Source organism: Sinocyclocheilus rhinocerous, unplaced genomic scaffold (assembly GCF_001515625.1).
Source record: "Sinocyclocheilus rhinocerous isolate Xijiao unplaced genomic scaffold, SAMN03320098_v1.1 scaffold1763, whole genome shotgun sequence".
Classification (NCBI taxonomy): Eukaryota; Metazoa; Chordata; class Actinopteri; order Cypriniformes; family Cyprinidae; genus Sinocyclocheilus; species Sinocyclocheilus rhinocerous.
The window spans coordinates 508,895-526,217 of NW_015640500.1; the positions used below are offsets into that span (position 1 = coordinate 508,895).

Consider the following 17,323-nt stretch of genomic DNA (forward strand, 5'->3'; position numbering starts at 1 on the left):
GTGACGTAGACATGTGGGGGCGTGTTAGAACGAGCCGTTTTAGGTAGGCGTGGCTGACTCTTAACTTTTATAAAGAATATCTCTTTGGTTTTGAGACTTTAGTCTTTGCAACTTTACAGATCTTCTTTATGCACCAAGAGCTTGTAACACTCCAAAGAGAAACGAAAAATTGAAATCGCATCATATGACCCCTTTAAGTTTTGTTATCATTTACTCACCCTCAAGTCTTTCAAAACCTGTATGACCTATTTTCTTCTGTGGAACATTAAAAAAGATATTATGAGAAATGTCTCAGTGTTGTTTCCTCTCACACACAATGTTAGTTGGATGTTAACTTTCTTCACAATATCTTATTTCTACAGAAGAAAGAAATACAGGTTTGAAATGACAAACTTTCATTTTTGGGTGCACTGTCCCTTTAATGAATGCTTGAGCAACTTACACATGGGTTATAAACTTCCTTTTTTGTGAAAATGATTTGTTGAACTCAGATTTTCTTCGTCAGTTCCCGATTTACACTGTTTCTGTTTGTACATTTGACTTTACAGGCTTTTCATGCAGATGTAATGAATGATTTTGATTCTCCATTTAGATGTAATGTGCCCATCTTTCGCATAAACTATTAACCACTTCCACTTCCAAGCCTTTTCCCATAGGAATTTGTTATTTGATTTGTAAATGATCAGGTTTGCTATAATTTCTGCTGGATTGTTTTTTTTTAACTTGCCCTGCCAACATTTTCACTGGCTCCAGCACAAAATAATAAAACATTTTTATTTTTAGCCATGCATTATTATATTTTGCACGAAGCATTCTTTTAAAGAAGGTTCTTTATAAGTTCCAAACAAAATAGTTTGGAAAAAAAAAACATTGAAGAAAAAATGAAGCACATCAAGCTGAAATGTTTTGTCTATTATTTAACCAAAAATTCACAAACACACTTCTGCTGGAGAGAGATAGCATATTCTAAGCATTACTGGTTGGTTTGTTGTTTTCAACACATTCTTACTGATGCTTTCAATATTGTCTCAACTCAAGTTATGCAAATTCAACCAAACCTGTGTTGACCGTCTGGATAACTTTATCTTGGTGACAAATCATCAGAATTTTCAACAACAATGTAGAATGCAGAAAACCAAACATTAATGTTTGCTTTGCAAGACATTAAAAATATCAGATGATAGACTTGAAGCTATGTTATGGATAGTTACAAGCTGTTGTACAACTGTATAAAACTTTACACTTACTAAACAGAGCAAACAAACCAAACAATATAACAATAAACACAATGTACTTGATATAGACACAGTATAATTAAAAAAAGCCTAGAACATTTCTGATTTATATATTTATTTATTTTATAATTGTATTTTATTCAGTATTCATTTCAGCGAACATAATGTATTTTTAATAGTTTTAGTTAACGATAACCCTGCAACATTCAAATATACAGTTCAGCGGTCATTATACAAAAATATTTGGCCTCTCAGTGACACTATTGATCAGTCAGAATCAAGCTCAGAGAGCTCTGTAACAGTATCTAAATCTAATTTTTTCTCTTTTATGTCGTGTGTTGAAAAGGGTGAAGATGGGAGTTAGGAGTGTGTGCTGTATTTTACTCATCTCTCTGATAAAGTCTTCCTCTGCTCACGGTGACTTCTTCACATCCATTGGTATGCAGCCTTTTCACCTTTTTATACATTTATCTTTGAAATGTTCCTACAGATTCTAACAGGCAGCATAAGCCTCTAAACCCCTGTGTTCATGAATGTTTACCACTGCAAGTTATGCTATTAATAGAACATTAGAAGATGCAGCTGACAGGTGTTGTGGAGAACTAGGCCGGTCATTCACTAATCACCGATGCTCGGTTTAACCTGTGCTCTGTGTTGGCAGGTCACATGACAGATTTGCTGTTCACAGAAAAAGACCTGGTGACGTCATTGAAAGACTACATCAGAGCAGAGGAGAGCAAACTGGAGCAAGTGAAACAGTGAGTAGCAAGTATATACCTGTTTGAATTGGCAATGACTGATTTTGTTCCAATTCAATGCTTAAGATTACGTTCCAATTCCAATTATATGTTGATAAAACTTGACTATAGTAATATCTAGGGGTGTAATAATATCATTAATATGTCATTATATTATCATTGAGATACTATTGTATTTTTTATTCATATTTTGCATTCGTTTTTATTTTTTTGTTTTTGTTTTAACTTGAGTCAAAATTTTAGTAATTATTATTATTATTATTATTTTGTCATTTATATTAGTTTTAGCAGGTTTGGTTATTTTAGTGCATCAAGTTAAACTAAATGAGAATGTTTCCTTGGCAAATAGCTGACTAAAAGAAGTTCATATATATATATATATTCCCCATGGGGAAACAAGCTTATAAATCATACAGAATTAGTTTTTTTGAGCTTTCTGTGAGGGGTAGGTTTAGGTGTAGGATTGGTGTAGGGCGATAAATTATACTGTTTGTACAGTATATAAACCATTACACCTATTTCAACACATGACGTAAAAGAGAAAAAATTTGATTTAGATTATAAACTGTTACATAGCTCTCTGAGCTTGATTCTCACTGAGTCACTGAGAGGCCAAATATTTGTGTATAATGACTGCTAAACTGTCAACTGTTCTGTGCATTTCACTGAGCTGTCATTGAATATGTGATATGGTTTAACAACCTTTTTTTTTTAAATGACTTTTTATATTTATTTTTCTGCATAAATGTACTTTTTCTTTTTAAGTACATAATTTTGCTGTTTATGTTCTAATGGGGATACTAGGTGTGAACATTTTAGAGAGCACAGATTGCTTATCTCATAACACAAGCCAGTGATAAACTGTCATCAGACAATTAATGAGCCATTTTATTTATTTTTTTATCAATATTTTTTTTACTTGTAGTATGGCATTGTTTCATGCAGCATCATGATCCTGGAGCAACATTTCGTTTTACTCTGTACAAGCTGTATGTGATTGAAATGACAACTAAGCCGCTCTGACACTGTGTGTGTGTGTGTGTTGTCAGGTGGGCTAAGAAGCTGGATGCTTTAACAGCCACAGCCACGCAGGACCCAGAGGGGTTTTTGGGTCACCCTGTCAACGCCTTTAAACTCATGAAGAGACTAAACACAGAGTGGGGTGAAGTGGAAGACCTTGTGCTCAAGGACATGTCTGACGGTTAGTATCACTGTAATTCAACTCATTAACGTCTTTTCATTCAGCATTTACAGCTGACAACTTGTTATGAAATATTTATTTTAAAATATCAATATTAGGTGACACAACTGGAAAACTCAGAAATACTGAAAATATTACAACTTGCTAACAACACCAAGCAACATGTAAAAAACATTCAAGCAAAGCCTTGCAACATTCTTTACTCTTCTTAAGGTTCTAACATTTTCTGATTTCGGATTTTCTGGGTGGAGTGTTGTGGCGGTAGTTCTGATAATGGACTCTGAAGTACTTGATGTGGTTTCTAGGTGGTCTACAGAGGTTTAATGTGCTCTGAAAGTGGTTTAATATGGCCTGTTTTGTGTTTTCATTGGCCTTTCTTTGACATTTCTTTTCCAAACTTTTTTTTTTCCAAAGCTTTTAAACTACTTTAAAATTTCAGACAAGGCTTTGTCAAGCCAACATTAAAGTCATTGCTTGGTATCTTTTGGTGCTTGACAATTCAAGTTACTGTACATTTTTGTTGTATGGAAAAGTCCAAAAAGTTTGAAATGATACAAGACAAACATCATGACAAATTTTTCATATTTCTCAGTACTTAGGTCACTTAAAAAAAAAGCTAAATTCAAATTCAAGTTCAACACATAACAATACAGAATTTTCCACATTTCTTCCATAATACCACATTAAAATATATTCCAAATTTTACAAAATGAGATGCTGTCAAAATGATGAGATGTCACCTACACATGTTGGTCTTTCAATTTCATTACCATCAATACAAAAGGGGGAAATAATTTTGTACTGTAATGTAAACACGAACCATGTAACATACTGCAGTGATTGTAAACTGTAAATGTTTTTTTTTCTTATGAAAAGATAACCACATTTTCTTCTAGGCTTTATCTCAAACCTGACCATTCAGCGTCAGTATTTCCCTAATGATGAAGACCAGACCGGTGCAGCCAAAGCTCTTCTCCGACTGCAGGACACCTATCAACTGGACACACAGACCATCTCCTCTGGAGACCTGCCTGGTGAGTGTGACCTTGCCTCTGTCCAAACATACTTTAGATATACCTTTTCTGCATTTTTATGACATCTCATTGCATGTTTTCTTATAGGTGTTACTACAAGCTCGCCGTTTAAAAGCACCCTGACGGTAGAGGATTGTTTTGAGCTGGGAAAAGTAGCTTACTCTGAAGCAGACTACTACCACACAGAGTTATGGATGGCCCAGGCACTCAAGCAACTGGATGAAGGAGAAGAAACCAGTGTTGACATTGTTACAGTGCTGGACTACCTCAGCTACTCAGTCTACCAGCAGGGGGAGCTGGAGAGAGCTCTGGAACAAACCAAGAGACTGCTGAGTGTGGGTTAGTCTGCTCTACAAAACTATAATATAATATTTACACTAAAGCTGAACTCCATATCGCGTCTTAGTGCGATTGTCAAATCGTGTAGGCTGTGATTTAATTAAATAAATATATGCTTTACTGGTTTCAAGTGTGGCATTTACACACCGGCAGTGCATATTTTTATTTGACAGCAAGCTGTGTAAACTCAAGTATGAACACCCTCATTTTTTCCCCAATCTTGCAGTCCTAAAAGGATTTCACAAACACACACATACACACACACACACACACACACACACACACAATCTTCAGAGTCAAAATGTAAGTTTCTGTATTTTTCTATACTGACACACTCCTCAAAAAAATCATCGCACTAATTCTATAATGTTTCATTCTAAATGTATCTATTCAAATAATCTGGTGAACATTCCTGTATTTTTTCATATTGCAATATATATCACTGAAAAATTAATTACTGCAATGTCAGTTTTTTTTTCCAGTGCACATGAAGCCCTAATTTACATACAATTTTCACATGCCATTGAAGAAAGGAGTCCAGAATATCGTATCATGACGTGTGAAATTGACCTGTGAATGTCAAATTAACATTTGAGACATTCAGCAGTTCTCCAAACTATTGCAAAATGTTTAACACATTTATCTCTGCTGTACAGATCCTGAGCACCAGCGAGCACTTGGGAACCTAAAGTATTTTGACTACCAGCTAGCCAAACAGAAGAAGGATGAGAAGGAGCCGAGTGCCAAGGAAGAGAGCAAGAAAGAACAGGAAAGGACGGTTGGGAAAGGGGAATATTTCCCTGAAAAGAGGAAATATGAGCAGCTATGTAGAGGACAAGGAGTCAGAATGGTGAATAATAAAATACTGTTAAATACTGCATTAATATAAATATTCACTGGAATGTCATATTAAGCACGAAATGCTGATGCATTAGCTCAGTGTTTCCAAACCGGGGTGCCGTCTGTCGAGAGCAGGGGTGCTGTGTAAAAAAATAATTTTTTAATATTTTTAAATTGCTAAAATGTTCAAAAAAGCATCTATTAAAGAATATCCATTGCTGATGTCGCCAATAATTAGAGATGCACCGCAATTTCGGCTGCCGAAAATTAGTTCACCACTCAGGTATCACTGTCACGTGGTGTGACGCTCTGCGTATTATCCCGCTCTATGCGTGTGCGCTCCGCTCAGTCGCTCCACTCGTATACCGTTCATGCGAATCGGAACAGCAAAGTCCACTCAAATATTGAGCCGACAGGATATATCGATGTAGTACAGTATTGTTTCTGTCTGCAATAGCCCTACTGTGTTGTAACATGGTGTGGTATATGAGCAACTCTGGTAACGCCGCCCTCTCATTCATTGATCTGCTAACCGCTAAGTTATGCTCACGTGTTCTGATAATAATAGCTTTCTAGGACTAAACATTATTTGGATAATTGAAAAAAAAAAACTAAATCTCTTAATAGCCCTACTGTGTGTTAGACCTACCTGAAAAACTAAAAAGCAATTTATTTAATTCGAAGGCCTGTCGTTATTTTTTATTTGTGCTCTGATGTGAGTCATTTTTAATATATCAGTGCAGCTCTATATCCACAGCCACCTAATTTAGCCGTTTCTGCTGTTTTTTACTTTGCATTGATGTAACTTGACTTATTTATAAAGTAGTGATTTCTGTATATGAGGTAATTAATTATTAAAGACAGGACTTTTAATTATTTATGCACACCCACAGTGGTAATACGGCCATAACACAAAGCTCTATTTATATCCATTCAGTCCACCAAAGCTCAATGCATACTGCCCACAAAAGTCATAAAAACTCAAATGCTTCAATTAGAGAGGATGACACACAGCTTTAGGGAGTCAGTGAATCAGTATTTTCATGACAGTGCCTAGCTGGTTCATCACATTGAAACTAACTAGTAATGCTGTGAAAGAACATGAAATACCAACCATTTATTTGTCTTGCACAAGATATAAATTAAATAGCTAATATATATATAATCTCACCCTTACAGACCCCTCGCAGACAGAGCCGTTTGTTCTGCCGTTACTATGACAATAACAGACATCCTATTTACATGATCGGCCCGGTGAAACAAGAGGATGAATGGGACCGTCCACGTATCATCCGTTACCATGATATTATAACAGAAAAAGAAATGGAGAAGGTCAAGGAGTTGGCCAAACCAAGGGTGATGGTTAGTCCAGTAATTTCAGTGGATAATCTTCGGGTTTTCGTTCATTTTAGGAACATATTCTCTCATAATTTTTTTCTTTTTTCAAGCTTTATAAGATGAACAGATTTAATTTAAGCATTTATTTACATAAACATTGATCAGGGCATATACATAGAGTACATCAAATATGATGAACAGAAACTCAGATGAGCTTGCATTTTTTTTACATAATAATATATAATATATATGTGACCCTGGACCACAAAACCATTCATAAGGGTAAATTTTTCGAAATTGAGATTTATACATCATCTGAAAGCTGAATAAATAAGCTTTCCATTGATGTATGGTTTGCTAGGATAGGACAATATTTAGGATACAACTATTTGAATATCTGGAATCTGAGGGTGCAAATAAATCTAAATATTGAGAAAATCGCCTTTAAATTTGTCCAAATGAAGTTCTTAGCAATGCATATTACTAATCAAAAAATAAGTTTTAATATATTTACAGTAGGAAATTTACAAAAATATCTTCATGGAACATGATCTTTACTTAATATCATGATTTTTCAATCAATTTTCAATCAATCAAATCAATCATTTTGACCCATTCAAATAAGTTTTAATATATTTACAGTAGGAAATTTACAAAAATATCTTCATGGAACATGATCTTTACTTAATATCCTAATGATTTTTGGCATAAAAGAAAAATCTATAATTTTGACCCATCCAATGTATTTTTGGCTATTGCTACAACTATACCCCAGCGACTTAAGACTGTTTTTGTGCTCCAGGGTCACATATGTGAAAGTACAACCTGCGCTGATTAATTTGTCTTCACATGGCTACTTTAAGCAGCTGCATTAAGCCTTTAGCCCAAAAGAGTGCGCATTTAGAAACATAATGATAAATTCTCGTATGTTCATGCCTCATTTCTTTACAGAGGATGATTCTATATTATATTAATGTTCCACTAAATAATGCGATCTGAAGAGTTTTGTGCACTCTCTCCCGTCTCACTGCCATCACACATAGTGGGGCAGAAATATCATCAAAATGATTTAAAAAAATAAAAACAGCCATTTAATGAGCTTCTGTTTTTATAACATGCCTATGATATAGGAGTTAGCCTATCACACAAACAAGAGTCCTGTTTTTCCGAATATCTGCATGATCGCAAATGTAAAATAAACAATTTACTGAGTAACTTTCAGACACAAAATTCAATTTTGCTCCGTCAAAAAGAAAATAGAGCAAGCAGCAGAACCGCTGTGTGACCGAGCAACTCACTGATTAAGACAGTTACTTGCTGCCACCTACTGGCAGTTGTAGTTTCATATTTAAAAAAGTAGCTTATTATTTAATTTTTGCAATCATTTAATCAGGGCTTAAAGTTCTCCGGCACCGTGCCTGATCTCCATCGTGCTGCGTTTGGCTGCGGGAAAAAATAATCCTACATTTAAAAAAAACTTGTCGATATCACTTTCGAGTCCATGAGTTCGCCTACCAATGGTATGAGCGGAGCACAGCTTTCACTCTCTACCAAACTAACATTACTAGCCAATCAGAATTTTTTGCTCTTATAAACACGAGACGCGCATAATAGTATCCAATTGCAGAGCCGCAGCCCTGATGAATGGAGAACCGCAACATGCTGAAAAAGCTGAAAAAAGCTGCGAGGCGCAGTCCAAAGATGTCCATCTAGTGCATATTTACATAGAAAAACTAATTAAAGAGCTTTGTAAACAGCAGTAATCATGTCATCTCCATAAGAACGATATGATTGCCAGAACAAATTTACCGGGATTTTTGAAAAACTGTTTGAATAAGGAAAGCAATAACTTTGCCATAGTATCCTTTCAAATGTTAAAGTTGCCACAGTCATTACATGCTCCCCTCCCCTCACCCTGCCCCCGGAAAAAAGTTCAGGCTCAGGATTTTTTTTTGCTTTAACCCCTGTTTAATATTTCTACATTCAAATGTTATATTTAAACTTAACATAATGCAGAATCTATCTATGGATTTTGTTGATAGTGATTTCATTTAATTGTTAATAGCCAACATGTCTTTTTATTCAGAATGAATTTATTGATTACATTTAAGAATCTGACATAAGAGGACACATAAAGGCTATGACAATACATTTTTATAATACTAATACATCTCTGTCTTTTTTTTTTTTTGCTCAGTGTAATTTCAGGGTTTTGATCTCTCAACTGAGAGAATACATCATGTTTAATGTATTATAATGACTCTTTAATATTACATCTAAACTTTGACTAGGTTAGACATGTTGCATATTAATTGTACTATATATGAACCTCAATGCATATTTTAATTTTTTGTGTATTTTGTGTTACTCCATAATGATGTTCTAGTTGAGGGCATTTTTAGTGTATAGTTATAGGGCCCACACATCACCTCAAGCACCCTAAGTCCTGCCCTGCATGCATCTGCATGAAATAATTGAAATGCGTGCAAGTATTTTTCCACTTTTTTTACTTTTTTTTCACTTTTTTTTTTCATCTCTAATAATACTTTTGACAAATATATTTAAAATGATGTCCACTCACATGAGATGAAGACCCCCCTGTTATCAGACACATTCAGTAACAATGACAAATATGTCTTTGAATAGAGTATTTCTACAGCGACACTGGTAAGCAAAAGCTTTTGTTTTTGAGTGATGCTTCATCCATGTTAGTAGTGACAATTTTGAGGAACAAACCACAATTTACTTAATGTATCTTGAAATTCATTTGGTCTGTAAGGTACATGTGCACTTGTGTAAACATTTTCACCTCTTTGGTATTAGTTTATCGGTTTAAGGATCATTTTGTGTTAAAATAAGCAGATAAAACCTCCTGTATTTGGTGAATTTCTCTTAGAACACTCCCCAGAGCATCACATCCTCTGACTTATCATTATTAAGGGCCCATTTAAAATTATTAGTCCAGAGTGTAATCAAGGGCTCATATAGAGTTAGAAGGCTGGTGCTCAAGTTCATTAGATATGAAGGAAAACAGAAAGAGCGTGTTGGTCCGACTACAGCTGCTGTGTAACTTGTGTACTCTTGGCCGGTTGGCTCAACAGCTGCGCCGAGCCACCATCTCCAACCCCGTTACTGGTGTTCTAGAGACTGCCCAGTATCGCATCAGTAAAAGGTAAGGCTCCTGTTGGCCTGTAGCACTGCCAACCCACCATTTCCCTCTGCTGCATGCTGGAAAAGCAACAAGAGCCCAGACAAAGGGGATTTATATCACATGCATATTATGACCAAAGTCAAACATTTGGAATAATCCTATATTTTTTTATGTTTTTGAAAGACGTCTCTTATGCTTACCTGGATTCATTTGATTACAAATACAGTAAAACAGTAATATTGTAAAATAATATTGCAAATTAAAAGAACTGTTTTCTATTTGAATACGTTTTAAAATGTATTCCTCTGATGGCAAAGCTGAATTTTCAGCAGCCATTATTCCAGTCTACAGTGTCACATGAGCTTTCTAATATACTGATTTGGTTTCCATAAAAATATTAAGCAGCAAAAACTGTTTTTAAACATTGATAATAATAATAATAAATGTTTCTGAGCATCAAATCCGCATATAAGAATGATTTCTGAAGGTTCATGTGTCACTGAAGACTGAAGGAAATTCAGCTTTGCCATCGCAAGACTAAATTATTTTTAAAAAAATTATTAAAACAGAAAACAGTTCTTTTATATTGTTTATATTACAGTTTTTACTGTATTTTTGCAGAACTTTTATTATTTATTATTCCAAACTTTTGACTGGTAGTTTACACACAGACACACACACACACACATGTTGGTATTGGTGGTTTACGGGGACTCTCCACAGGCGTAATGGTTTTTATACTGTACAAAATGTATTTTCTATCGCCCTACACCTAAACCTACCCCTCACAGGAAACTTTGTGCATTTTTAGATTTTCAAAAAAACACCATTTAGTATGTTTTTTAAACCTTTTGAATTACGGGGACACAGGTAGTGTCCTCATAAACGACCTTCATATTGTAATACTTATGTCATACCCATGCATTATACAAATGTGTGTTTTCATAGACCACCCAAACCAGTGCACACACACACACACACATATATATATATATATGTAAAATTTATTTTTTTAATTAATACATTTATAATTTGACATAATTCTACTGTATTGCACAGTACATGCTAGCCACCAGCCCATATATACCCATTTATACCATGCATAATAAATAGATATCCCTGTTTGTTTTGGCATTCTTGGGAATGTTGCTTTTCTACTGCTTCTTTACACACAAGGGGTACATAATCAGTGAACGCCATAGTCCTATAGATTATAACTGCAGCAGTTCGACCCAGGCAGAAGCAACGTGCCATGTTACATACAGTCTATGGTTACATATACACCACCCATGCAGTCCAAGTCCACAGCTGGTGTAGTTCAGTATAAGCTGTGTATCAACAGCATATAGTGACAGCACCTTTCACCTCTCTCTTTCTATTTCTTCTCTTTTTCTCTGTGCTGGTTCTATAGCTCAGGCGCGCCACCGTGCATGACCCTCAAACTGGCAAACTCACCACCGCCCAGTACAGAGTCTCCAAGAGGTAAGGGGTCAAAGATAAAGGGCAGAGGTCACATCTGTCTGCTTCCCCTTTCCTTCTTTACTCAGAGTCCTCTTTTTTGACCTCGGTCTATGAAACAGATATTCAAATATCAGTTTGGTATTCTTCAGACAAAAAAAATAAATTGCATACAGGTTTGGAAAAACATAAGAGTAAGTAAATGAGTTACTGAGAGAGTTAAATTTTCTTAGAAACTATTAAATCACACTTCAGGGGTCAGGAGATGTCTTTACATAAATACATACATATATTAATCGAGCATGTATTTTATATATTTTTAAATATATTTTATATTTTTTAATGTTTGTATTGTTTTAATGTTAAATTTTAACCTTAAATAAATTATTTGATAACATTTTAGTAAAGTTGTTGCACAAAATCATGATATTCTGTCCTTAAAAAAATACTCAATTTGCCTATGTTTTACATTATTATAATCACATAACAAACACCTCTGTTGCTTTGTGAGGAGCTCATATTAAAAAATGAGGATGCTTTCACGTGCTGTTGTAAAATTGGAGAAAACTCACAATATTTGCATAACCTCTGAAATGATACTGTGGACTTGCATGGGTGCCTCTCATTATAGAAAATTCTACATGTCAGGTTACTACTACTAAGGTCAACGCTGCCTTTGTAAACTCACAGACCGATTCAAAAGTTCATGAATATACAGTATCTCATAAACCTAATTTAAAGGATGGGCAATTTTGACCTGCTTGTCGGTGGCAGAGTTTTGCACGGGGCTCAGTCTATCTAAATCTAGGTCTTTATTACCTGAATGCTGCTTACTAACAGGACTAAAAGTTCAATCAAAAACTAAACATTGCTTTACTTTATTGCTGAACACTAATTCTGCAGCTGGATTTGTTCTGTTTTGAAAGATTATAAAATGGTATACTGATTCAAATAGTTCTCAGTTTGAATATGAAGTTTATTTTATTATTGTCTCTTCTCTCAGTGCATGGTTGGCGGCCTACGAGCATCCGGTTGTGGATCGCATAAACCAGCGCATAGAAGACATCACAGGCCTCGATGTCAAAACAGCAGAAGAACTACAGGTAAAGTTCATGAGGCATTTAATGCATGAGACTGAAAATAGTTTGGTTCAATTTTTATTTTTTATTTTTTTTACAATTTATACTTTCTTCTTAGGTGGCGAATTACGGTGTTGGTGGACAATATGAGCCCCACTTTGACTTTGGACGGGTAAATACAAAGCTTTTTAATCGTTACCCTGTTAAATTGAGAATGCAGTTTGGTCACACATGCAAGTTATTCATCATGGATCATTTTAACGTTTTTCCACCAGAAAGATGAACCAGATGCCTTTAAAGAGCTGGGCACAGGGAATCGAATAGCAACCTGGCTCTTCTATGTAAGTAGGATTTGATCTGTCCTATCAGGATTGGCTTTTCTACTCTCATCATTACTTGGTATAACATTTCCTGTAAAACATTGGCTTTGTTGCAGATGAGTGATGTAACAGCAGGGGGCGCCACAGTCTTTCCAGAAGTTGGAGCTGTAGTAAAGCCAATGAAGGTGCTGTTTGTTTATATGTTTGATGGAATAAGGTTTTATAAAAATGTTATATCATTCTATGAGTCATTTTATTTACAGAAACCATATATACCACAATATAATTATTTTTGCTAGAAATCTGATGCCAAAATTATTAATATTTTACAAGCCCTTGTGATGAAGTACACTTTCGCATACTTTTAAAATTAGTACTTACTGTAGAAAGAATAATAATCAAGTGTAAACTGAATGACACAGCTGACTTTTTAATTAATAATTGTCACTTCATTCTTTGGTGTCTGTGTTCAGGGTACAGCAGTATTCTGGTATAATCTGTTTTCCAGTGGAGAGGGAGATTACAGCACGAGACACGCAGCTTGTCCAGTACTGCTGGGCAACAAGTGGGGTGAGTGTCTCAAAGTGTATTAAAGGCACAATATGTACATTTTCGCCGCTGGAGAGCGCGTATTTAAAATAAACAAAGAGACAAAGGCGTAGTTTGATGGCACCGTGACTGAGTGTGGAATCATGGGAGTTGTGGTCTTCATCCCCACAGCCGATCGTCATTGGCAGGCGACACAATGACAGTATGGACACGGTCCGTGTCACTAGTTAAAATTGCTTATTTCTCTGGATTTAAACATTCTTCAAAACATTTGGGATAATGTAAGTACACAAGTCAGCAAAATATATAACACTGTTCTAGTAGGTTTTGGATATTTTAATAAAAAAATCTTACATATTGTGCCTTTAACGGGAGATTTTCTTCATGCTCTGAATGTATCATACTTATTTTATTAATTTAGGTATTTCTATATAAAAAAATTATTTGTATGTGTTCCTCCTAATGTGTATATACTGATTTTAACAACAATTAAATCACACCAGTTTTTACTATTTATTATTGCAATAATGGGCATTTCCTAAACATTTCCTTGCATATAACCACATTTTAGATGGCATAATCCATAATTTAAATTAAAGTTTTTTGTTACTATATTGTGTTAGATTTGTCATCTAAAATAGTCAACTATAGGGGTGACCAAAATCTTATATCACGATATGACTAAATTTATATCACGATAACGATGTATATCACGGTATAGTTCTTTTTTTTCTTTTAAAAAGGTTTTTATGATATATAAAAACTTTGATACCATAGAATTTTCATAATCCTTGTCACCAATGTCAATATCGAACTAATACAAGCCTAAAAAGAGGCCAAAAAAAAACCTCAAGCTCACTGAAGATAAATAAACAGTGATGAAATAAGGATAAGAAACGAATTGCAAGCAATAGGACAAAAAACTACAATAAATAAGAAACGCTACATACATTGTGTAAATTAATTAGTCTTCTCTGTGTTAATTATATCTATCTATAGATAGATAGATAGATATAATTAACACGTGTATTAAGTATAGATTCTATACATATATATAAATATATCATTATTGTTTTTTAATTTCTTCTTATTAAAGTTACAAAAGTGATTTAGTCAAGAGCAGTAAGAGATTTTCTCTCACTGTTGTTTGATTAATATGAATGGCAGACAGGACGAATATTGGACAGCTTCCCCTTTAAGACCGAAGTCCGGATCCAATATACTGTTACATATGCGTTTTCTTTTTCAGCTGTTTACTCTCTCATAAGACCTAAATTACTGTGTTTATGAGGATACTTGCAAAAACGGGGATTCTGACGCATATAAGTGTGTTTATGTAATCGTTCAAAGCCAATAAAGCGGCAAAAAATGCACACTTCTCTCACACAGAAACAGAGACGGCGCACGCATATAGCTCTGTTGTTTGTTTCAACGGCTTAAAATCAGTTGTTTTAAAACTGCAGTGCTTAAAAACGCGTGTCCATACTACAGATGTAGTCCCTATAATATGAAACAATAGACTTTTTATTTCGTCCATCCGATATATATCGTCATATCGCACAGCCCTAGTCAACTATGCATTAAATTTCTTTTTTTTTTTTATAATTCATGCACTTGAGCAAATAGTTAGTGATGTCAGATTAAACTATCAACCCTTTTACTTTTATTTCTTCATAAGTATTTCCTGCTGTTAACAAACAAGCACATTTTAGCTGATAATCTTTCATTTAAAAGTCTTGAAAACCTGTTATGTGTCAACCCTGTTACCATCATAATTATCGCTCATTAAAATAATTATTTCATAAATTAAAAAAAAAAACTCTTACTAACTTTATCATCATTTCTTAAATAACATTACATCTTATCATTTCTTAAATCACATCACATCTTAAATAATCAACAGTTGCCATCATTACATTTCTTTTTTCTAATAATTCATACACTTAAAAAAAAAGTCAGATTAAACTATCAACCTTTTACTTTCTTCATGTGTATTTCCTGCTGTATTAGCACATTTAAGTCTACATAATCCATCATTTAAAAATCTTGTAGTAGTGTTATACTGTATGTCAACCCTGTTACCATCATAACAAAATAATGTTTTATCCCATCACAAAAAAAAAAACCCTCTATGACTTCACTATCTTTTCAGGAAGTGAAGACAAATAAGTCTTCATCTTAAGCTTTATCTTAAAATGTCAACTATGTTACCATCAGCATTACATATCTTTTTCTCTTCATTTATGCACTTAAGCAAATAGTTAGTCAAAATAAAACCTATTTTTTTCATGAGTATTTCCTGCTGGCATAATCTATCATTTAAAAGTCTTGAAGTCATGTTGTGTCAACCCTGTTACCATCATAATTATCCCTTGTTAAAATAAAAAAATAAAAAAAAATCATTTATAAGGTAATAGTATTGAAATATCAACACTCTAAAGCTTCCTAAACATTATAAACTTTCAACCCTGTTACTTTTCTGAAGGCATAGCCACCATTTATTTACCTTGAGATGAATTTCTTACAGAAATATTATAGAACAATCTGTCTAATGTCTTTTTCGTTTGTTCTTTCTCTCATTGCCTGTCCGTTAGTGTCAAATAAATGGATCCATGAAAGAGGTCAGGAATTCAGGAGACCATGCGGCCTGAAAGAGACAGATTGATCAAACACCTCCACCATCTTCTTCACGCACTCCTCCCCCTGGACTCTGAAAACATGAACAGAACTGCTGTTCATGTCCACTATGTCCGCAGCAGCCAACATGTGACCTGTCACATTTATTTTTAACTGAAGAGTATGTGTGTGTGAGCCAGCCTACAGTTACATTACCGCTGTTAGTGCCTTTTGTCATTGCACACCAGGGCTTCAAAGGATGGAGCTATTCCTGACAACACTCCTTTACAAACAGGCCTTTAGCTATTAGCTATTGTATAATGGCATCATATCAGCATATCTCAAACACTTATTCTGACTGACAGCCAGACCAAAGTGACAAATGCCAGAAAGAACACAAAATGCTTGTTCGCAGCATTCACAGAATGATAGGAGATAGTCTAATAAAAATGATTTTTCCAAAATGAATATTTTTGCTTCACTTGTGCCCTTGTCTTTTATAATAACAACTTATATATAACTATAAATAATTGTTAGAATTCATATTTTATATTTATATGAGTGCCCGTGGCATTCGTTTCACCATCTCTTTGGAAATGATCACAAAAATTGTGGCAAGGTCCCAAAACGTACTAGTGATTTTTACACCCTCCATCATTTGCATTCCAAAAGTAAAAAAAATTAATGGTTTAATTTTGACAATTTATATTCACATTTAAAAGTAAATAAGAAAGTGCAAATAGTTTTTAATGTTTTAGTGCAGTGGCTGATTGATAACTGAGTAGGTGACGGAGTGCCAGAGACACAATAATTAATATAATAGAAAAATAACAAAAAAATATTTTTTTCTTCAAAAATGATTAAAATTTGCATCTTGTATGAATTTAGTGGAAAACATTTTGATTGTTTTTAAATATAATTTTACTTTATAGTTCTAGTTTTAGTTCTTTATTGTTAACCTACAACAATGTTTTTTTTATTGTAATAATGTTGCCTCTGGAAAAACATACTTTATGTACAGCTGAATTATAATTCAGTTTTTAAATTCAACATGGCCTACTTGATGACATCAAGTAAAAATAATAGAACAAAGAGCCAAAATAACAAAAATAAAGCCTGTAATTTAGTCTGTGAACAGCTTTACTGTGTTGATACCAGGCAAACTGAAGATGTTCTGTGCTAGTCTTATAATCTATTATCTACTTTACTTTTTTGTGTGTGTTTTTCTTATAAATCCACACATAACCAGCAAAATGTCAAACCCTTGTTTTAGTAAAGTGGTTGACAGGTGTTACATTTCTATTATAGTGTCAGACACTATTATTAATATCATAGAAAAATAAATGACATTTTTTTTCCAATAAAATGATTTGTCACTGGTGTAAAAAAAAAACTTTTGGAAAAC

At 34.2% G+C, this 17,323-nt stretch overlaps 1 protein-coding gene across 2 annotated transcripts in view; it reads left to right on the forward strand.

The window, feature by feature from the left end:
• The window catches only part of LOC107753313 (prolyl 4-hydroxylase subunit alpha-1-like), a 20,970-nt gene extending 4,576 nt beyond the window's left edge, over positions 1–16,394 (forward strand). The window contains exons 2-15 of one of the 2 annotated variants that reach the window (XM_016569447.1): positions 1,582–1,673; positions 1,897–1,993; positions 3,043–3,194; positions 4,091–4,228; positions 4,316–4,567; positions 5,224–5,417; positions 6,587–6,763; positions 11,308–11,378; positions 12,358–12,457; positions 12,552–12,605; positions 12,709–12,774; positions 12,870–12,938; positions 13,227–13,323; positions 15,897–16,394. In XM_016569447.1, the coding sequence (XP_016424933.1) occupies positions 1,589–1,673; positions 1,897–1,993; positions 3,043–3,194; positions 4,091–4,228; positions 4,316–4,567; positions 5,224–5,417; positions 6,587–6,763; positions 11,308–11,378; positions 12,358–12,457; positions 12,552–12,605; positions 12,709–12,774; positions 12,870–12,938; positions 13,227–13,323; positions 15,897–15,967 (1,623 nt within the window). In that variant the 5' untranslated portion in view covers positions 1,582–1,588 and the 3' untranslated portion in view covers positions 15,968–16,394. Of the gene's footprint in view, positions 1–1,581; positions 1,674–1,896; positions 1,994–3,042; positions 3,195–4,090; positions 4,229–4,315; positions 4,568–5,223; positions 5,418–6,586; positions 6,764–9,846; positions 9,918–11,307; positions 11,379–12,357; positions 12,458–12,551; positions 12,606–12,708; positions 12,775–12,869; positions 12,939–13,226; positions 13,324–15,896 lie in introns of both variants that reach the window. The other variant, XM_016569446.1, reaches the window with a different exon arrangement.
• Positions 16,395–17,323: the final 929 nt, after the last annotated feature.